At 52.6% G+C, this 22,191-nt stretch overlaps 2 protein-coding genes across 5 annotated transcripts; one reads left to right on the top strand and one right to left on the bottom strand.

The window, feature by feature from the left end:
- Positions 1 to 7: 7 nt before the first annotated feature.
- Positions 8 to 18,079, bottom strand: DNAJC17 (DnaJ heat shock protein family (Hsp40) member C17). Its single transcript, XM_061370983.1, has 11 exons — positions 17,987 to 18,079; positions 15,674 to 15,743; positions 14,418 to 14,476; positions 12,261 to 12,348; positions 11,805 to 11,887; positions 11,260 to 11,356; positions 9,353 to 9,402; positions 8,783 to 8,860; positions 8,083 to 8,163; positions 7,171 to 7,299; positions 8 to 219 (listed from the first exon to the last, which is right to left on the bottom strand). The coding sequence occupies exons 1-11, from the start codon at positions 18,062 to 18,064 to the stop codon at positions 97 to 99; spliced, it is 936 nt and encodes a 311-aa protein (XP_061226967.1). The 5' UTR covers positions 18,065 to 18,079; the 3' UTR covers positions 8 to 96.
- Positions 1,499 to 4,172, top strand: CUNH15orf62 (chromosome unknown C15orf62 homolog). 4 transcript variants are annotated; one of them, XM_061370989.1, is made up of 3 exons: positions 1,499 to 2,345; positions 2,798 to 3,446; positions 3,573 to 4,172. In XM_061370989.1, exon 2 carries the CDS (start codon positions 2,917 to 2,919, stop codon positions 3,442 to 3,444), a length of 528 nt encoding a protein of 175 aa, XP_061226973.1. In that variant the 5' UTR covers positions 1,499 to 2,345; positions 2,798 to 2,916; the 3' UTR covers positions 3,445 to 3,446; positions 3,573 to 4,172. The 4 variants fall into 4 exon arrangements, with proteins under 4 accessions (XP_061226973.1, XP_061226972.1, XP_061226969.1 ...); XM_061370988.1 differs by having other exon boundaries at positions 1,500 to 2,345; positions 3,601 to 4,172; XM_061370985.1 differs by having other exon boundaries at positions 1,500 to 2,345; positions 2,798 to 4,172.
- Positions 18,080 to 22,191: the final 4,112 nt, after the last annotated feature.

Raw genomic sequence — 22,191 nt, 5'->3', positions numbered from 1 at the left:
CACCAGCTTTAAAAAAAGGAGGTTTATTGACTTTAAATTAAGCAGCAGCTTTGGAAATGCAGGATGATGGGGTGGGAGAACGCATCCTCTCTCACGTTAGGTGTGAGACTCCTCCTCCTCTTCCCGCTTGAGCTGCTCAATAATCTGCTGCCTCTCTGCTGCTTGGCGCATCCTCATCATCACCAGGCTCTCGTAGTCCCGCTCTGATACCACCGATTCCTGGGGGCAGAAAACAAACCCAGACTGTTGAGGACAGCTCACATCCAGCCCCCCCTCCATGAACCACACTCACACCATGAACGTCCGGGGCAGGCGGGTGGCTCATAGCAGTGTGACCCCAGAGAAATGGGGCAAGGTGTGAAAACCGCCTGGCCTACAGGAAACAGTGCTGCACTGAGACAGGGAGTGGGGCCGACTGAGAGCCCCAGTTACCTGCTTGTAACTGCAGGTACCCCCTGCTCACAACAAGGTTAAAATCACACAATCCCAGCCTGGTTTGGGTTGAAGGGACCTTAAAGCTCCTCCAGCTCCAACCCCTCCCATGGGCAGGGACCCTTTCCACTGGAGCAGCTTGCTCCAAGCCCCTGTGTCCAACCTGGCCTTGAGCACTGCCAGGGATGGGGCAGCCACAGCTTCTCAGGGCACCCTGTGCCAGCACCTCAGCACCCTCAAAGGGAAGAGCTTCTGCCTTATCTCCAGGCTGAACTTCCCCTGTTCTAGTCTGAACCCATTACCCCTTGTCCTATCACTCCAGTCCCTGATGAAGAGTCCCTCTCCAGCACCCTTGTAGGCCTCTTTAGGCACTGGAAGCTGCTCTGAGGTTGGATGGGAAGCATGGCTTTTCCTCGCTGGGGCCGGTTATTTTGGATGACGAGCTTGTTCTGCAGGTCCAACACTGGGGCACAAAGTCCAGTGTACACTTCACCCGTTACAAAGGCTAATGCCATAAAAACACCATCATCAAACCCTTCTGTGGTTTCAGTCATTGCAGTGGCTGCAGGAGGAAAACCAGCAGGGATGTTCCCAAACCTGACCCAAGCGTGGCCGAGTTCTCAAAAGCTCTTGGAGCCTTTTCTTCTATGTGTGGTGGCAACTGTCACATCAAGCAAGTTGATTGCAGACTCTGCCTAATCAATGTAGGCAGCAGATGACAGCAGCTACTGCAGAGCAAAGTGGAGGGTTTGGCTTTCTGCTTTCAGAAGCTGCTGAACATCAGTAGGTGGCCTGACTATTCTGGATGTATTCAAAGCTCTGCAATGCTTGGAAACATGCAGCTCATTTGCCTGACAGCTCAGGTAGAAATAAAAGCATCTTCAGAGAAGGTGAATGAAGAGTAGTACATCTCATGTTCATTTTACTAGATCTACTGGTGTCTTAAGGACATTTAAACAGCAAAGAGAAGGGATGAAAAGGCAATAGAACAGCTAAGTAAGATTCTGCATGAAAATGGGGCAAGTGCAAATTTGCTGTCATGTGCCAGCAAAGTGGCTCCTCCAGCTGCAGTGTCTGGCTGGGAAGAGAAAACAGAAGCCCACAATAGATGAGAAGCTCAGACTGGGAAATGAAGAGACTAATATGCCATAATTGGTATCTTAGGAGCTGCATGAATGAAATAACCCTTCAGGACTGCTCAGCACAGGTCTTCAGAGTGTCTGAGCAAGCAGCAGATTCTATCAGCCCTCAGTGGCAGAACTGGGCTGCTTCAAAGTTCCTGGCCACTAACCACAAACACTGTCGCTTGCTGGGCTCAGTGAGGCTCATGCAGATGAATCACCATCCAAACCTGAATCACCACCCCACACTCCGGATTTACATTTAAAACAGACAAGAGATGATTTCCAGGCTCCTCTGGGAGCTCTGCTCAGACAAGAAGGCAGCAGAAGTGGCAGGAGGGACAGCACCAAGAGAAGGAAGAGTCTGATGCAAGATGGGCTCCAAGTCCATGGTGACAGCTCTCCAGCAGCCTGGGTGCTGTGGAGGGAGCTCATGTTCTCCTGGGGAGCGTGTGGGCTGATGCTTTGCCACTCCACACACCTACTTCCTGCAATCCTGGCAATTACCAATAGTGTAAAACCCGGTTTCTGACGTGGCTGACTCAGCAAGGGCTTGGCTCAAAACAAATCCACACGCACAAGGAACTGCAGCCTGGGAGCAGTGACAGGAGGCACATGAAGAGAAAGAGGCACTGGGGATTTTCGGCATTCCGGGTCCAACCTGGCTGAACTGTTCCTGGACTTGCTTCTTCCAACATCCCAGTGCTGGTGAACGTGGCAGCCTCAGCTCTCCGAGTGCTTCAGCAGTCTCTCCTCTCCGCCTGTTGGACTGAGGCGCTGCTTCACCACAGTGTAAGTCTGTTTTACATTCGATTTTCCTGGTGTTTCCCTTTTACACCTGTGTTTTGTCACGGTTCAGATTCCTCTTGGACTGTTTCTTTAGTTTCCTTCAGCATGACTGAGTCACTGTCTCCCTTCCCAACCACCCACTGAGATTCTTATACTGTGCCCTGCATGGAGAAGGTGCCTGGTTACCATGGTACCCCAGTGCCCTTCTGTTCTAGATGCTAGATTAAATCTGTTCTCATGGTGACTGTGTGCCTTTGCTATTCTTCACCACTTGTTCCTGCAGCTCAGATTTAATAAGCTCAGACATCACCATTCCTTCTCCACTGAAGAAGGAGACTCCTTCTCCACTGAAGGAGACTCCTCCATAGCCAAGGCAGGCCAATTGCTCCTCAGCACAGGGAGATAGTGGGAAGTTTGCATTTCCTGCAATACCAGCCTCTCTGTTTTCCTTCCAGCTACAGGAACAGGGAAGGAAGAGGTTGTTCCTGTTGTGCCGCTTGCTGCTGATCCTGCGACTCGAGTCCAGCACCTGACTGTGAAGAATCAGCAGTTTCCTCCTGCTCCCCTCATCAGCATGGATACTTGGCGGAGAGGGTCCATTAAATCCACAACGTTCTTCAGACGGTTCTCACTCAGGAGACACAAAAAGCTGGGCAACCAAGTCATCCTCCTCAACCAGAACAGCCACACTCTGGACAGTGACGGGCAGTGCCAGAAGAGGGAATGCTTGAGAGATCTGAAGGACAAGTCTGATTACCTGTCATGTCAGAGTGAGCAAAACCTAGCCAAGGCACAAGCCCCCCCCAAGCCTCCCCGGCTGTACCTGGACAGTTCTAGCTGCCCCAACATCATCGACCACACAGATTCTCACTCTGACATCTCCTTTTCTGATGCTACTCAATACCACAAAGCCACCCAAACTCAATCCCACAAGGACCAGGCTACAGACTATGGGACCTCAGAGTCAGGTTCCCAGAACAGCACGACTCTTTCTGACCTGTCTGACCCCTTCCTGTCCTTCAAAGTGGATTTGGGGCTATCGCTTCTCGAGGATGTTCTGCAGACCCTCAGGAAACAGAACCCAAGAGATTACGCCATTTGAAGGTATTTATCATTTAACATACCCCATTTCTTTACTGCTGCTGCCAGTTTCTCCAGTCCTAGCAGGAGGAAGCATGCAGCATTCCTGTTGTGTGGCCTGTTTTGTTGTTCTCACCTTACCCATCACAGACTGTCCCTGTTCCTGTCCTTGCCACAGAGTTCTTCAGAGCAGAGCTCGCAGGCTCCCTGCTCAGATGACAGCACTGTCTGCTGGTACCTTGTGGGCAAGGTCCCATTCTCCACACTGGGAACTCCCCGCTCCTGACTGTGCATCTCCTCCTTGTGGAAGAATGGCATTGTTTGGCAAAAGACTCGTTTTGGGGATACGGCTGTGACACTGCAGAGCACGGACAGAAAGGGATATGGCACCATCATCTGTGGATAAGCAGCCAGCTTGCAAGGAGACAGTAGCATTGCATCTCGAAGCTGTAGCTACGGCAAGGGTCAGAGACACAAACTGGTCTTTCTTCTCTTACCACATTTGGATGTGAATGAAATCAAAGCTGTTCTTCCTTTTTTAATTCCTTGTGGGTTTCTTTCCCCCTAACTCAAGTGCAGTCGGCACTCCCAGCCTGGAAACAGGTAAGCATCCACACAGGCTCGTAATACAGCAACAGCAGTTTATTTATCCTACTAGCAGGAGAACTTTCTCTAGCTACTGCTGCTTGAGGCATGCACTGAACTATGAGCTGTACAGATATGGAAGAATAAATGTATCTGTGACTGGAAGCGTCCTGTTGCCTCATTTCATTGGTAGCAAGCCAGAAAGAGCCCAGGCATCGAGAGCTCAGGCCCCTTATCTGTAGCCACCAAGATGTACCCTCTGTGGCACTCGAGGCTCTTCTGAGGGTGGGGAAGCAGCATGGCTCTGCTCTCCTGGGCTCGGACTTTATCTTCCCAGGGGACAGGATGGGAAGGGCTCTGCCAAGCTAAAAGCATTTAAGGCAGCGCTGGGGCAAACTGTTAAAATGGAATCACTGGGTCACCAATTCTGACCTTTTTCATAGCTAGATTAGATACCAGGGCTCTTAAAACCTCCAGGCCCCCAGATAACCACAAGCTTTGGAAGCCAGCTACAGCAAAGTGCCCAGAGGCATAGCAGAGAATGCACAGATGGCTCTTACACACTAGATTTACATCACGCTGTAAAGTCAGATAGCATGAAACCAACTCTCTGAAACCTCAAAGGAGCTAGGAGAGATGCAAGAGTGCCAGACAGAGGCCTTCCTCAGCACTTCAATCCCACTGAATGGGAAGTGTTTCACGCTGTGTGGTGGCAAAACATGCTCTTCACAGCACTGTAGAGCTGCTGCGTGCCTTGAACTTGCTGCAGCAATCAACCAGTCATTGCTCTCAATAGCCTGCAGTAACAGTGGCCAATCCACAGTGTTTGTAATTCAAGCATAACTCACCTCTTTGGCTCCAGCAGCTCTCCAGGAACTGCTGGACAATGTGAACCCACTGCTGCAAAAGAAAACAAGCCAGCCAAGACCGTGGAGGCCAGTATCTTGTCTCTTACTGGCTTCCCACAGCAGGGCTTCTCAACAGCCAGCCTGGCTTTGACCTGGAAACTGCTTCCAGAGGTCCCCTGGTCCCAGTTAGTGTGTGGCTGCCCTGTAGCTGAAGGCTTTGGTGCTCAGCTCCTGGCTGACTACCCCAGGCAGGGAGCAGACACAGCTCAGAAATGGATGAGTAGTGAGTGTGTTGCCATGAGAACTGTAGGTCTCCGGCTGGTTTCTGAAGCAGAGCAGGGAGGGAGCTGCACAAAGTGGGAATAAACATGGGGGTGGATTCAGACAAAAATAGGAGCAACCCAGAGGGAGCAGAGGATAGGAAGCGAGGGCAGCTCAAATCAGAATGAGATTAGTGCAGCTTCCACACAAGAGTGTGGCCCCGGTGGCTGGGAAGCCAAACTGTGTACGAGAGGATGAGGCAGGGAGTACGTTGAGGCAGTGGCAAGAGGTATGAGAGAGCTCATTTTGCATGATCTAGAAGTGAAGAGCTGAGGACAGAGAATCACTCAACTGGAAGTCCTGGGGTAATGGCTGCACTTGATTTTAAAGGTCTTTTCCAACCTAGTTGATTCTATGATTCTGTGGAAGCACTACAGCCAAGACAAGCTCTCACCACATTACAGACTTCAGAAGCATCCCAGTGGAAACAGCAGCAGGATCTGGGGAGGGTCTGGAGTAGGAACCAGAGCAGCTTGGAGATCTTAGTGTGGACAGCAAGACTGCAATGTAATCAGAGGATCTGCAGCTGCTTAGAGAAAGCAGCAGCGGAGACAGGCAAGTATCAGCAGTGCAATTCCTGGGGAAGGATGCAAGTCACTGGCCACAGCTCCTCACCATTTTGAGAGCTGTATGGGATTGTCAAGGCTGTGTTGGGCAGAACTGAGTCACCAGTTCCACGCACCATGGACACCTTTTGCTGCTGTAGCCTGCTCCTTCTTGTGCTCCACCAAGCTAATCCTCCACAGCAGCAGACGCTGCACTTCCACACTAACAAGCTTTGGTCATGGAAAGAAGCCAAGATCAACCCAGTTAAAACCAGTGCCTTTGAACCTGTGAAGGCAAGAATCCACCACCAAGTTCCACTTGTAGCAGCAACTCTCTTAGGTATGAACAAGCCAGTTCTCATTCTGAACAATCTAATAAGATGCTAAAATATTTAGGTAGTGAACACACACAAAGCTGATTGAGACACAGGGTAAGGGCACCCGTACAGCATGAGGCAAGAGTCCTCTGTGCAATTAGATCATTCTGATCTTTACACCACAGGGAAGAATGCAGTTAAGTATCACATGGAGTTTGAACTGGAACTCAATCAGCAAAGGATCTCAGGTCCCTTCACAGCCAAAGAACTGCTAACTAGATCAGAAGACGCAGAGAGCACAAGATCAATTCTGTGCTACAGAGCAAAGTGTGACATAACCTGCTTCAAAAGAAGCAGACACACCTCCCACTCCAGAAAGCCACCAAGAGCAAGGGGTAACAGAGTCAACAAGCTGCTGCAGCACCTTCTCAGCCTGGTTTCTATCTTTTAACCACTACATGTTATTGCCTTCCGTGTGTTTTGTGATTGGAACACATTCGCTACTCAAGAGCAACAGCTTCAGAGGGATTTCTTGTGAAATAAAGAAGCAGCAGCTGAGTTAACACACACCTTGCACTCAAAGTAGCCAGACGGGTAAAGAGGACCAAAACCAGGCAATGAGGTCTCTACATGGGTATATAACTGCTTTCTCTTCCATCTTGCAGACCCTGAGAATAGATGTTTCCTTTCAGCACTGAAATTTCATCCTCTTGGGAATGCAGTGAGTAACCAAGCCTCCCTAAAGAAGCCTTCTAGTTGACCCATCTCAACCACTATCAGCCAAAGAATTCCCACAAATGACATGAGTAAAAATCCCACAAGAACAGCATTAGAGGCTTTGGCTGAGCAAGGAACATCCTTGGTCATCACTCTGAAGAGAGACTGTGTGAAGATCGAGGCATCCAAATACTCATGCTCTCAGTGTGCTGCTACTCAAGCAAGAGGTCCTCTAAAACACCACTGCTTCAGCACAAAAGGGTCAGAGGCACCAGAGAAGGGGGTTTTGCATTAAGAGTTTCTTATCAGCTCTGCTGGGAATCAACATCTCTCTACCAATGCAAAGCACACTGTGAAATGCAGGTTGCTATAGAAACAGGTTTAGGTAACAGCAGCCTGTGTTGTGTCTCCTTACCTGGGAAGTCCTGGGGTCACCACTGCTGTCAGGGAGGATGGTGCTGGGACTGCTCTGGGGCTGGCCTTCCAGCCAGGAAAGCTTGAGAGGATTATTTATCAGGCCAGCTTCATTCTTCACAGCCATCTCCTGACAGTGAAAACAGCCACTGAGGATATCCACCTGAATTTCAGACCCCACTCCCTCCCTGGTCACCAACAACCATAACATTCCATCTCAGCCTGGCATCAAGGGCAAGCAGGGCACAAACAACACTGATTTCCCAACTGCCCTACACGAGGGACACCCTTTAGGGTCTGTATCTGCATTAAATATAGAACATATCACTGCTGGTACTTTTGATAAGCAGGTCACAGGGTCAGAGACAACCCTGTGGGGTTGCTTTAATTATAGGATATATGAGTGAAAGAAAGGTGACAAGGGATAGAGACTCTTGTACAGTGAAGTTTAAGTCAATGGAAGTACTACAATTAAGGGTAACTGATTATTTCTGTTTCCACAGCCACATGAATTATTATAACTCACAGTGAGTCAAGACATTTTGCTCTCTTTGAAACAGATGCCTGATATAGCCTCTAAAACTCCTTAAGCCCGTTCCCACAATGGGTAGTTCACCTTCAGTGAGAGCTGGTTAAACAGCTCAGTGCCTGCTTTTTGAAGCAGTGTTGTCTCTTCCCTCAGCCTTTTCCACACACAACCTGCTTGTTTATGTGCACAACCCGCTCTGGGTTTGTGCCTCCAGCTTTGCCCCTCCCTTCAGGCATCTGTACCTTTAGACTCTCATTACTCTTCCTCGGTGCCTTAATGACAAGGCAGCGTCTGGAGGCTCTCAGCTTGCCAAGCCTTCCCTCCTGCAGCACCCCTTCTTGCCCACTGTCAGCCACACACATCCAGGGGCTCTGCCAGACTTACAGCAGCCTTAACCGTAGCAAATTCCACAACTGCACTCCCAGTCTTCCTGCTGGAGATCACCAAGTTGAGCACATCACCATACTGCTAAGACAAAGAAAGACAGGTTAATTACAGACCCAAGAGATGTCAGGTTCATTTCTGAAATGGAAGCAAAGAGAAAACATGTGTTTTCTCAGACATGAGGCTTGAGCTGTCACCATTTCTGTCTTGCATGATGCTCCCAAAGCTGTCATAATTTCTGTCCCTCCAGGAAATAGTTGTGTGGAGGAATGGAGCTCCACACTTCGCTTCCAGCAAGCCCGAGTGCAAGAGGGCTGCTTTGCTCAGAGTCAGGGCTACAGGAGACACTTACATGAAGGGAAAATAAAGATCACCTGCTGGGATTCCTCACATCAAAGGCTTGTCTATGCCTGTCCCTGCACTTCCCACAGCAGCAAATGTCTAGTGCTTTTAAGTGAAGGCAAAAGTGCACCATAACCACACAGCCAGGTTGACCGCTATGCAGGGCATGAACCACACAGAGGGAAGAGTTTCAGGAGGAGTCCCTGCTGGGAGTGAGACATTGGTGCTCCCTGGGGAACAGATCACAGCTGATGGGTCATGCTGATGGCTTCTGAAAATTGTCTGAGAAAGCTGGACAGAAAACTGACCCACTCCAGTCCGCATGTAACTTCCTAGAATCCACCATCCTTTCTTATACCTTTTGCAGGATCTGGAGCAGAACATCTTTTGAGTATCCCCCTCTCGTCTCATCTTCCTTTCTGCATTTCCATTTGAGCTGGGAAACAAAGATGACAACTTAGTTTTGTCCATGTGAACAGCTCCTGCCACCTGCATGTTAACCTAATCTGCTATTTACAGTTACACCCCCAGAACAGTGACCTCAACATCAGAATATCCACAGGGAACAAACTATTTGGGAAACAGGGAGAAGCACTGCTCACTGGAATAAAAATACTGTACTTGAAAGCATACTAATGGCTCTATCAGGGTAATAAGCAGATGTTTCCCTGTGCTGAAAGCAGAGACAACTCAATTTCAGGCTCAAAAATCTAAACCAGACAGTAGAGAAGAGGGGGAGGGAGGGAGGATGTTTTGAAGGCAATAACAGGAGCTGTTCATATGCATGATGCACACTAGGTGGAGGAACTTCACCTCCACTGTACAGAGGGACACAGCAGTTCAGCAGAGTTGAAGTGTCCCTTCTGTTTTCTGAAGCTGTGTTATCTATCAGTTTTCACCAAACCCCAGCCTTATAAGGATGTCTTACTTTGAGTTTAGGGGTTATTTTGCCTTCAGCTTCTTTTCTTTCTTGCTTGCCTAAAAAGAGGGGAAAGGAAAAAACACACAGAAAGGACATGAATGGCTCTTGGTTAAAGATCAGTTAGCACAGAATTCACCCTGAGAACACATATATGGCAATAACAATCACCCCTGGGCATACACTGGACCATTTAATCCCCAAAAGTCTCATGCAACACTATCATCAGGAAGCATAGCACAGACTGAATCCTGGAAGTCAGCATTTTTTCCTTCTATGATGCCCAGACTTGCCACAAGCAAGGCTGGAACAAGCTAAGTAAAAATACAGGCAGGAGACCTGTTTGATTCTGGAACATTTTCCCAGTAAGAGGGCTGTGGTGGTGGGAGGAAGTGTGGAAAAATAAAGGGTAGACAAAAAAGGCAGGATGGCATAACCTGAGATAGCATAATCTGGCCCTGCAAAGAAATACCTTACAGTGGTGTGCTCTCATTGCAAGGATCTCAAAGTGGTTTACAGTCAGCAAATGCTTAACACCCTCCCCAGTTCCTGAGATGTGAAATCAAGTTAAGAAAGTCTGAATGAGGAAATGCTGAGGGACCTGGGGGGTTCAGTGTGAAGTGAAGGCTCAGGGGGGACCTGATGGCTGCCTCCAACTGCCTGACAGGAGGATGGAGCCAGGAGGGGCTGGGCTCTGCTCCCAAGGAACAAGGGATGGGACAAGAGGAACCGGCCTCAAGCTGCACCAGGGCAGGGTTAGATGGAGCTGAGGAACAATTCCTGCCCCAGAGGGTGCTCAGGCATTGGAACAGGCTGCCCAGGGCAGGGCTGCAGGCACCGGCCCTGCAAGTGCTCACACCCCGTGGAGACGAGGCCTCGGTGCCATGGGTTAGGGGTGGCCTCGGCAGTGCTGGGGTAAGGACTGGACTGGGTGAGCTTGAAGCTCTTTTCTAACCTGATTGCTTCTGTGATTCTATGAATGATTGCATACAGTCAGTGGTGTCTGACTGTGCCCTGGTGACTCCCAAAAGAACTCCTACATCTGGACCCCTGGGGTTATTTTTTGACTCATTACATCAATATTTTTCCTGAGAGAAAGGAACAGATCCTATGCTGCTTCCTCTGCTGGAATGAAAGCAGTAGGAAGCAGGAGAAAATAAATCCTCCCATTGCACTGAAATCCTGAGCAGCACTGTAATTAGTTTAGAAAAGAGAACTTTCTGAAACCCAGAACTGTATTTTAAGCCTACACAGACACAGGATACTAGAAAAGGCAATTCACTGTAGAACGGTGGGGATGGGCGTGAGGTTTAGGTATGCCAAAGGATGAGGTTCTAGGAGTCTGGAAAACTCTCACCCCCTCCTGTATGAGGAAAACTAACTGCCCTGTCCAAGGCTGGGATGGAGACTGCATACTCAAGGAACAGGAGCGAATCAACTTCCAGAAAGTAAAGCCTCAGCAAGCATAGACTGAACCACACTTTGTTCTCCACACTGAGTCTCTTTTTGGTGATGAGTACTGGGACCTTGCAAGGGAATACCAGAGCAGTAAACCAACAACAACTATTAGTTTTAGCAAACTTCCTGAGTCTGCAACACTGACTGCTTCCACTGAGAGATGAGCAGGACTTCAGGCTCACTCCAGCATAACTGTGGGGCTCCACAGACCACCTGGATTCAATACTCCAGAGTACTTACTGGAAAGAAGCAGCAGCGTGTTGAAGAGCAGCATGAAACTTGTAAGGAAGCAACTTCCCAGAGATAGCAGTTTGACTTAGCCATGAAGAAGGTGCAAATCCTATCCAGAAGGTGACCAAGTGATAAGGCTGCACCAGTGCCTAAGCTCTGTCTGCAGAAGAGCTGGATTCCCACACACACATACTTTGGCTGAGGGCTCCCATCTCCTCTGCTCTCACCTTGGAAGTGCTGCTCTCTCTCACGCCAGATCTGCTCCTGAATGAGCCTCTGCTGCTCCTTGAGCTGCCGGGAGCCTTCTTCACGCAGGCGGATTATCTACAGCAGAGGGGAGACAGCACAGGCACGAGGGCACAGTTCCATGGCTGGTTCTTGCCAGCTAAAGGCTGCCAAAGGGAGCTTTTATCTTACACCCACCTCCTGTGGCAACCCTCCTGCTAGTTCACCTGCTAGAGCTCCAGCACTCATAATCGGACCACTCATGTTCCTAGCGCCCATCGGCCAGCATATAACCCATTAGCTGTTCTTATTGTCTGCTATGGCAAAAGAGGGTGGACAAAAAGATAACATCCCAAGTCTGGCACATGCCAGACTGCTATAAGATCTCTTCTCCATGCCCCTTTTGGAGAGTCCATTAATCCAAATGGCTGGAGGTCTGCTACACAGATTTGGTGCATCACATCCCATGGATTTCATTATGAAACCAAAGACTTTCAGCTATTCTTTGTAAAAGAAGCAGGGAAAACTCTTCAGAATTTATCATTACTTCTTGTTCTAATGATCTCGTTGTCCTGATTTCCTCCTCTTCAGTCTCACAGGCCTGAGCTTCTCGTTCTCTGGCTTCAAGATCTGCAGAGAAAGCAACCAAATTAGAACAATCCAAAGGGAATTTTCATTGACCAGAGGTGGATGCAAAGAAATAAACTTGGCTACACCTACACCAGTTTCAGGGTAGAGCCCTGACGGCTCTGCTACCTCTCCTCTGCCAGTGTATCACAGTATTACAGTCCTCCAACCGCCTGATCCCAGAGCAGAACCATCCCACCTATGGCTGGGGGAGGAGATTTCAGAGGGCTACAGCATTGTACTGGGCACAGGGAGGCCACAGCCATGGCAGACGAGCAGCAGATGAACCCGTGGCCAATTCCAGCAGCAGCAGAAATGCAGACACCAGCTAAGGAAGGCTTCAAGCCAAGAGCAAATGAAGGTTTGATGTCATTACCGAGCTTCACTTTCTTCCTCTTCTCATCAAGTGCCTGTGTCCTCTCTGCAGCCTGTTTCTTGGCCTTTCGCACCTTGTCATATGCCGCCTGTCAAAGAACAACACAACGGTATGAAACTGTGTAAAGGGGGAGGAAGAAACAGAAAGCAGTGAATAAAGGTCACATCAGACATTGAAACACTATAAGCAGAGGGAAAGATCTGCTGCTTCCTGCTGACACTGCTCCTGAAAGTGCTGGAAGCTCACACAAATACCCTGGGGACATCAGAAGAGGCCCACGGGTCTCCAAATGGAGCCCGAAGGGGTGAGGGAGTCTGTAAGTAACTGCAAAGCATACTGGAGAGAAGGTCTGCCCCTTCTTCAGAGATGGCAACAATACTTTGGGGTCCCGAACATGCGCAAAGCAGCTTTAGGGGCGCTCGTAACAGATCGGGGTTGGTTTAGAGCAAAGGTTTACAGTTAAAAAGGTCTGTTTTCCATGAAAGATTCATACAAGATGGGCATCAGACTCACATGCATGTGTGAGATCAAAGAGCACCAGAAGTCTTGAGCAGCAGTAGCACACCAACATTCATTGAGCACTACAGAGACCTCAGAGCTGGGGGAATCCAGCTATTTCACTGGCACCTGCTTAAACCAGTTAGCAATCTCTTCATCAGCCTACGCAGAACCTGTCTGTACTACCCAAAGCACAGACTGGCACAGTGCTCACATCTTACTTGTAGAGTAGCCGTAGAGGAAAGCACTGCTCTTGCTTTATAGACTACAGAAGCTGGTGTTTTCCCTTCCTGCATGGGAGGGGTTTGCTAAATACCTTCTCCTTTTCAAAATGTAGAAGCCAAAGAGCTCCTGGATGCCAAAAGCTAAATTGCCCCTTGGCAGGGAGATCACAAACCTTGCCAGTGTTTGAACAGAGGAGAGTTACCTCATGTCTTTAAATCTTATAACCTGAAGTTTCAGCATTCCTTCTCTCCTCAGTTTATCTGGATATAGTCACCTGCTCGGTTTTATCTGGTTTTATTCCTCCGCATCACACATTCAGATTACTTTCAGGCCTCAAGCAGTGGGCACTCAACCACTTCCTCACAGCAAGAGAGCCCAAGCTACATCTGGCAGCAAAGCTCTTGCAGCAGAAGGACAGAGACTGTGATTCTGATTCAGCTTTGCTGTTTACAAGTCCCCTTTGTGCCCTCTGGAAAGGCTTTGAGCCTTGGCAATCACAGCGAGATAGTATTTATTTGTCAGACCTTGTCTTCAAGGGAACTGCAGATGCACTGTTGCCATGGGAATGCCATGTGGCCCTGCATCATGTAGTGGTCATCAGATTTTAAATGGGATATGCTCCAGTCTAACACATTATTAAAGACAGTATCTCACCCCTGAGTGAAGGGACAGAGCTACTGCCCGCACATCAAGCCACAAAAAGAACATTTGCCTAAGTTCTTATCTGACATCTACAATATGATCTCATGGAGAACTACAGGGAGGAACAGATGAGACTTGCATTCATGAGGGCACACTGGAGGTGAGCAGGACAGAGAGGCAGAGTTCCCAGTACCTCTCCAGCATACCTGCAGCACCACACAAGCCCAGCACCACTGGGGGATGGGTGTCATAGAACCAACCAGGTTGGAAAAGAGCTTCAAGCTCATCCAGTCCAACCCCTACCCCAGCACTGCCAAGGCCACCCCTAACCCATGGCACCGAGGCCTCGTCTCCACGGGGTGTGAGCACTTGTAGGGCCGGTGCCTGCAGCCCTGCCCTGGGCAGCCTGTTCCAATGCCTGAGCACCCTCTGGGGCAGGAATTGTTCCTCAGCTCCATCTAACCCTGCCCTGGTGCAGCTTGAGGCCGGTTCCTCTTGTCCCATCCCTTGTTCCTTGGAAGCAGAGCCCAGCCCCTCCTGGCTCCATCCTCCTGTCAGGCAGTTGGAGGCAGCCATCAGGTCCCCCCTGAGCTTTCTCTTCTCCACCTGAACCCTCCAGGTCCCTCAGCCCTTCCCCATCACACTTGGGCTCCAGGCCCTGCACCAGCTCCATTGCCCTGCTCTGGCCCTGCTCCAGCACCTCAAGGTCTCTCTTGTAGTGAGGGGCCCAAAACTGAACGCAGGACTCAAGTTGCAGCCCCACCAGTGCCCAGCACAGGGGAGGATCCTTACCCTCGCTGCTGCATCTGTGAGCACCGCTAAGGCCTGAGACAGCTGCTGGAAGATTTCCGCTGGGGATTAGAAGAAAAAAGGGTGAGATGCAGAGAACCATGCTAGCGGCCTGGGGGTGAGCCAGGAATGACATTCCCTTCTGGAAGAGACCTGCAGAACAGCAGAAAGAATAACCTTTCCAAACCATGTGTAATGATATATACAGGATCACCTCAATAGACAACACTGGTTGTATAAATCAGTGTGAATTAAGAAACCAAAACTGGGACTATTTCATTGGAGCAGAAACCTAGAAAACACGAATTCCACAGAACCCATCTACAGCAGCTTATCACTCAACCTGCAGCCAGCCTGAAAGCCCGGGTTGTAATCAAATCCTCCCTTTCACATCAACAGCTTTGCAGCCTAGCATTCAAGCTTTGCATTTTACAGTAATGTTGACAACCCTCTTCCTGGAAGAGTTGCACGTACAAGCTGGAGGCTTCCACACACACTTCAAATCACTTCTCAACCTTCTACACACCTCAAAGCCCACAGCTTTCCTCTCACTGCTTCTAGAAGCTTGTTTCTCTCTTGTGAAATTTTAACCTGTATTCCAGCTGTAAGCTTCCAATCTACTGGACTGCAGCCCGTTAAACTGGGAAATGCAAAGTACAGAACCATGCTTATTTTGAGGTGTCCCGATGAACAGCATCCTTCATCCTTACCACGGCTGTTCACTGCCACCTGCAGCTAGGAACTGAGAGAAGCTGCACAAGCCAGATGCTGCTAACAGTTCAGGTATGCTCAGCTCTGCAGAGTCAGGGCCTTGTCTCTAACAGCTAAAAACACACACTGCCCATAGATATGACTTACCAACTATCATACGTGATTTATAAATTTGCTGTTGAGGTTTTCACTAAGAGGTATGAATTAAAGCAGTGACCAGCCAGTGAACACTGGGGCAGCATGGCCAAAGGTCTGGGCTTCAAGTACCACCTGGGAAGGTTTGGGAGGTGCAAATACAATCACAGCACTGCCTTAACGCTGATGGGCCCCAGGCAAACATGACTGCATTCAACCCCAAACCCAGAGCTCTCCGGCAGCGACAGAAGAACTCTTAGTCCTGCCTGTGTGTACTTTACATGACAGGTACCCAGGTATTCCCTTACTTAGACACACAGGCAGACCTGAAGCAAAGCAGAGCTGCTTCCAGGAGCGTGCACACGTGAAAACAGACACGAGCTGGTGTTTGTGTCTGCACAGCCCCATCTCACCTGCCCTGGGGTTGTCCGGGTCCTTATCGGGGTGGCACGTCAGGGCCTTCTGCCGGTACGCCTTCTTCACCTGCAAGAGCCAGGGGTGACAGTTACTCATTGCTCTGTGTTGAGAAAAGCAACCTGGGCATAAAAACCAACAACACTACAGAGAGAAAGAAAGACTGTTCAGAGGGTTTCCTTTGTTGGTGGTTTAGCTGCACTGAAAGCACACCTCTCCATGCAAGCAGAAGGCTGTGCTTGAACCAGCACTCATGTGCATGACTTGATGTCCTCCAGCCCTGACCGGAAATAAAGACCTTTGTAGAGTACCGATAGCCCCAAACCCCCTATGTTGGAGGGTAAAGCAGGCTACTGCGACAGCGAGAGACCTCCGAAATGCTGGGTTTTCAACCTCAGTGCAGCGACTTGGCCTTTTTAATCACACTGTACCATGAGGACATGCGCTGGAGCCCAGCACACTCCGTTGGCAGCTGTATCTTGAATGGGTCTCAGCTTCTCAAAGCCAGAAGTTTCACTTGTGCGTGCATTGTGCTGCAGCAGTGAAACCTCAGGATCACCCCAGCCACATCTGGTTCACAGAGGCAGAGGGATACCATGCTCTTTTTTCCGCTGTACCTTTGGGCCACAGCAAGCACCATTCACTGTACAATTGACTTTGGCAAGGTGAGGGATTTTTGACCAAAGACTGCTTAATGCCTTCTACGCTTCAAAGAAACACTGACAGCTTTGAGCTTAGTCACTGTTATCAACCTAAGTCCCCCTTGGCAGTGAGCAAGAAAGGTCGGGAAGAAAAGCTGCTCCCTTCCATAGCCAAAGCACATTCCTCTGCTAAAACAAGTGGAATTCTCGGTGCCCAGCACCACCCCGTGGACAAAACTCTTGTAAGGGGAATGTGCACTAAAGCCCTCCAGGCTAATCCCCGCTCCTGCATAAGCAGGACTGCAGTTAAGAGCCAGGTAACTCTCCTGTGCATCAGTCACAACTATTCCAATAACAGAAATATTCCACAGGCCAGCACAGATAAGGCTTCTCTGAACAGTGAGAAGAGAAGGCTGCGTGGAGACCTCATTGCAGCCTTCCAGTATCTGAAGGGGGGGCCTATAGGGATGCTCGGGAGGGACTCTTCATTAGGGACTGCAGTGACAGGACAAGGGGTAACGGGTTCAAACTGAAACAGGGGAAGTTTAGATTGGATCTAAGGAAGAAGTTCTTTCCTGTGAGGGTGCTGAGGCGCTGGAATGGGTGCCCAGGGAGGTTGTGAATGCTCCATCCCTGGCAGTGTTCAAGGCCAGGTTGGACAGAGCCTTGGGTGCCATGGTTTAGTGTGAGGTGTCCCTGCCCATGGCAGGGGGGTTGGAACTGGATGATCTTAAGGACCTTTCCAACCCAAACTGCTCTATGGCTCTATGAAATGACATCGGCAGCCTTGCTTCCCCTTGCTGCTCTCTTTTGGCCATGCAGCTCTGCATACAAAGGGTTTTGAGGCTGATCCAAGCACTTTCCATCAAAGATTAACACTCAAAATTACACCCATCACTCCCTAAAGGTCCTTTCCCTCCCCTCAGTGACCAGCTCAGCAGCAAAGCTGAGGTCACCCCAGGTCTTCCATCTCCTTCAGGCCTGGGCATCTCATGTGGCTTGGTCCCTTGTTTTGGGCTTCATCCCCATGGCATTTCCAGGCAGCCTCAGGTTAGGCCCAGGCTGTAGCTCCCAGCCTGGCTGCTACTGCTCTTTACTGCTGCAGAAAGATAAAAATACATACAAATGAAGCCTAAGGAAGAAAACTCCAAGACCTCCTTTCAAGCTGTTCCGTTACCAGTAGTTTTACTTCCCTTCAGGCGTCCCTTTCCCAGCTCAGTTGCCCGAGCACTCAGTTCCCAGCTCAGTTGCCCGAATCTTGCATTTCCCGTGTTTCCCTTTAATTTAATCGGTGAAGCAAGCGGAAAGGGGTAATTCCAAACCTACAAGGCCAACACCATGGATTACGGGAACCGGCAGTACCCAGAGCAGCCTCTAACTACCGGCACCGGGGTCAACACGGGAGCTTCCGTCCCGAGTGCACCCGAGCAGGCAAACACAGCCCGAGCCCAGCACTGCAGCTCTCCCCAACCGAACCCTTCATCCTCCGAAGCCAGGCCTCGCTCCACGGGACTGAGACAGGATAAACGGGAGGGTAAAGGGAGAGCAGCAAAGCCGCCGCCACTAAAACCGGCTTCCCCGCTGAGCACAGCCCCGGCTCCCAACTGGGGGGCACCGAACGGAGGCCCCGGCCCGAGACCCCCTGTGGCGGCTCCCGGCCGCTGCTCTGACCTCCTTCTCCGACGCCTTCTCGCCGACCCCGAGCAGTTCATACAGGTCCAGCTGCAGCAGGTCCTTACCGACCGCCATCGCGGCGCTCCCCGCCTGCTGCGGGGCCGGGCCCGCACCGCCGGCCGAGAAACGGAACCTCCCCTGAGCACAGCACCCGCTGCAGCGGCGGCACCGCGACTACATATACCAGGATGCACCGCGACTACATATACCAGGATGCACCGCGACTACATACACCAGGATGCACCGCGCCCCCGCTGCCGCCGCCGCGGTGCTTGCTGGGGATGTAGTTTCCTCGGGGCGGCTGCCAGCGAGAGGGAGCGGCCGAGGGACTACAGCTCCCGTCGTGCTTTGCGCCGCGGGAAGGAGGGCAGGCGGAGCGCGGTGTTGTCGGGGCTGCGGCGGTGCGAAGGGAACGGGAGCTCCGAAGCGGACCCTGGCGATGCGCTGGCCCCGGGGAGGGGCGGGTATCCCCTGGGCAGCGTGTCCTGGGGCAGGTCGCTGGTGCTGTGAGCCCCACTGCGGTCCCTTCCGAGCCATCCCGAACTAGGGTCCTCCGGGGAAAGCGCTCATCCTTGCTGACTGATGGCTTTCAGACAGCTGGTGATGGATGGGAACCTACCCGAGAGCTGATCCCCGCTCGTGACAGTGGGACACATAGCAGTATGGGTTTGACAGAGTGTATTCGGTAATATCTGTGTGCATTGTGACTATCTGTTGGAAAGAGGCAGGAAAACAGGAGGGTGCTGCTGTTCTGTGACCGTCACATCGACCATTCACACCTGGCCAGCGCTGTCAGCATGGACCGCAGTGACCACAAGGAACTGCACGGCCACACGAGTGAACACTGGCAGAGCTGCCATAAAGCCCGTTGTGTTTCTAAGGGTACAAAAGCAGGAGCCTCTTGCAGCCGAATCCAAATCTCACCTCCGGATGGGTGCACTGTGTAGGAATCTTCCCAGTTCTCTGAGACTCCTGGCATCAGCTGGGGACTCGGGTGACATCACGGGTGACATCACAGGTGACATCATAGGTGACACAGAGACTCTGGTGGCATCACAGGTGGCACAGGGACTCTGGTGACATCACAGGTGGCACAGGGACTCTGGTGACATCATGGGTGACATCACAGGTGGCACAGGGGCTCTGGTGACATCACGGGGCTCCAGGGACGCGGGGCCAGGGTGGGCAATAGGAAAGGCAGGAGGGGGAGCTGAGGCTCTGTGCTCTTGTGCTGGGGCACTGAGACCTCCGGCTTTGTGTCATAGGGGGAGCGCGAGGGAGACTCCTCTGCACAGCCCTTCCTCCCCAGAGCCCTGCACGGGGCAGAGGCTGCACCATAATGGCACCAGCAGCACTTCCTTCAGGCTGGGCAAGGAGATGAGCTCAGGACACGCTTCTGTCTGCAAAGCAGAGGAATAAACATGAGCAGAGGGTTCAGCATCACAGGAAAGGAGCCTTCTCCTTGAGACAAGAAGCGGGGCCTCGAGTCCCTTATCCCCAGGCACACCCTGACCTCGGACTCTTTGCAAGGTCTTGGTTGTTGGCCCTTGCTGAGCTGCCTGCTAAGACAAGATCAAGGGGTGATTCCTAAGACGGGCCAGTGTCCATGCAGTGGTTCCGAATGAAGCCATTGGAGATGGGTTTCTTCAGTGCTTGTCCCCAGCAAGACGCGTGCTTGGGGACATGAATGTGCCGCAGGACACAGGAAGTGAAGGAAGATGAAGGGGCTGGAGCATCTGTGCTCCGATGAGGGGCTGAGAGAGCCCCTTCCTCTCCCCCCCTCTCCAGCCCACAGTCACATCCCGCTCAGAGGTCACAGAAAGCGACTGCCGCATTCAGGCTAGAGCGAGGCTTTATTTGCACTCTGGTTGTGTAACCGCGGTCCCTGCCCTTCATCTTCTCAGCCTTGTCCCTGCCAGGGCCACTTTGAAGGCCCCTCCTGGGCGCTTTCTGCCCTGGATTCAGCTGGAGTAGCGGAACTGGCTCCATGCTGTTTGCTGCCACCACCAGTATTGGTCCTGGCTGGGGCTGTGCCACTGCCATGTCCACCTGTCCCTAGGCATCCACACTGGAACTGCCTTGAGGGCCTCCTGTGTCCCTGGGTACCCTGCGATGGGGGCGAGGGGCCGGCTGCTGGCCTGCAGCCCTGCCCCACCTGGCTTCTTCCCGGGCACGGGGTGCAACTGCAGGGGCACGGCCCTGGGCAGCGGGCGGGAGGCGAGGGGTGCCCGGTGCTGCTGGGGTGCGACCGGAGCTGTCTGGCACCACGCTTTGAGGCCGGCGCCGTGGCCACGAGTCCCATTCCAAAGGTGTTTGGGCAGGGACCGGTGCATGGCCATGGAGCCCTGCACAGCTGCCGGGGGCCGGAGCTGCTCCATCTCCAGGCGTTTCCTTGCAGTGTGTGCCTGGAGTTTGCTGTGCACCCCCTGGCTCAGCTCCGGCCTGGAGATGCGAACAGCCACCGAAGCACTGGGCTGGCTCGTGTCCGCACGGCTGGCCTCCCGCCTGCTTTGGGGAGCGGTGAGGTGGGTCTGACGGCCGACATCTCTCCTTTGCGGGCCTGAAGCTGGTGCTGGTCCTTTTGCCGCTTCCCCTGCCTTGTGGGCTGGCTTGGGAAGGGCTGGCTTGGGAAGGGCTGGCTTGGGAAGGGCTGGCTTGGGAAGGGCTGGCTTGGGAAGGGCTGGCTTGGGAAGGGCTGGCTTGGGAAGGGCTGGCTTGGGAAGGGCTGGCTTGGGAAGGGCTGGCTTGGGAAGGGCTGGCTGGGCTGAGGATGAGCCCCGAGGCCACGGGAACGGCTCCCGCTGCAGCAGCTGTCCACGCGGGTGAAGGAGGTTCTGAGCGGTGCCGGTCTCTGGGGCTGGTGCTGGGCTGCAGAAGCAGAGGGCACCACCAGGAACGTGCAGGCGCGACTTCAAGCTGTGCTGGCCGGGCAGCTCCTGCCGTCCCTCCATGGGCTGCCCCGTGGCGCTGGCCTGAGCCAGGGTCCGGGCCTCCCATCTGCTGTGCTCCCGAGGGAGCTGCAGGGCCGGAGGCATGAGCAGTGGGGGAGGGCACGGCACCAGCAGATTCAGGGACTCCTCGGTGGGGTTGGGGTCCCCCCACAGCTTCCGGACTTCCTTCTCTTGGATGGTGCCTGCGATGGCGTCTGCCTTTGCCTGCATCCAGGGCGGCATCCTGCGGCGTGGTAAGGGCCGGCTCTGCCCGGGCCGGATGAGCTTTGGCAGGACACGGCGGCCCTGCCGCTGCACTGCCTGCTCCTGGGAGAGTTGCACCAGCACGGGCAGGGCCCCCAGCTGCACTTCCAGCCTTTTCCTGGCCACGTGCATCTTCAGTGCTGAGCCGGCTCCCCGGGCACACAGGGACCCCGGGGAGGAGGCAGAGCCCAGCCGCACGGGGCTCCCTGTGTCCAGGCTCAGGCAGGCATCCGTCGGGCTCTCAGGGCTGCCAGGTCTCGTGGAGAAGCCGGAGGAGCTGCGGCTGTGGCAGGAGAGGCAGCCCCACTTCCACAGCGCCCGCAGCCCCCTCCCCGCTGCCTGCCAGGTGCCGTGGTCCTGTGCAGGCACTGAGCCCATCCCCAGCGGCGGTGACAGCGGCACTCGCTGCAGCTCCCAGGCAGCCCCGGTGCAGTGCGGGCAGCTGGGGCAGATCCCACGCTTGCCACGGGCAAAAAAGAGAGAGAGAGAGAGACAGTTGTCACCCTGTGGGAACAGAGCAGAGCACAGGGCCCTGCCAGGGAGGACCCCATCAGCACCCACCCGAGTGACCCCTGGCTCTGAGCAGCCCCTACCTTTGGCTGTCGGGTGATGATGAACAGGATGGTGCCCACAGCCAGGATCAGGATGCTGAGGCAGAGGAGGGAGTCGGGGTCTGTCATTGTGCAGGACCCCAGAGGGACGCAGAGCAGGGCGCAGCGGGGTGTGTACATCGCAGGGACGCTGCTTCCCTGCTCCCAGTTCCTGCCTGCCTGCTTCGGAGCAGTCAGGCACTGTCCTGCCCTGGGAAGAGCAAAGGTTTGACCAGGAGCGTCACATACAAGAGCAAGAGCTGCAACGGCATTAGCTTTCGCTTTAGGACAAGCCCTGACGTGGTGGGGTGTCGCACAGGGGGGTTGCTGCAAGGCCCCCCCAAAGGAGCTGCTCTACAGTTCTGTGCTTCTCCCTTTTCTCCTCCTCTCCCCCTTCCCTTTCTCCTTCCTTCCCCAT

This window comes from Neopsephotus bourkii, unplaced genomic scaffold (assembly GCF_033783945.1).
Source record: "Neopsephotus bourkii isolate Nb327-2 ecotype Australia unplaced genomic scaffold, CSIRO-AGI_Nbou_v1 NB_1557, whole genome shotgun sequence".
Taxonomy (NCBI): domain Eukaryota; kingdom Metazoa; phylum Chordata; class Aves; order Psittaciformes; family Psittacidae; genus Neopsephotus; species Neopsephotus bourkii.
The sequence above is the reverse complement of the archived record's forward strand: the minus strand, read 5'-3'. Positions and strand labels throughout refer to the sequence as shown.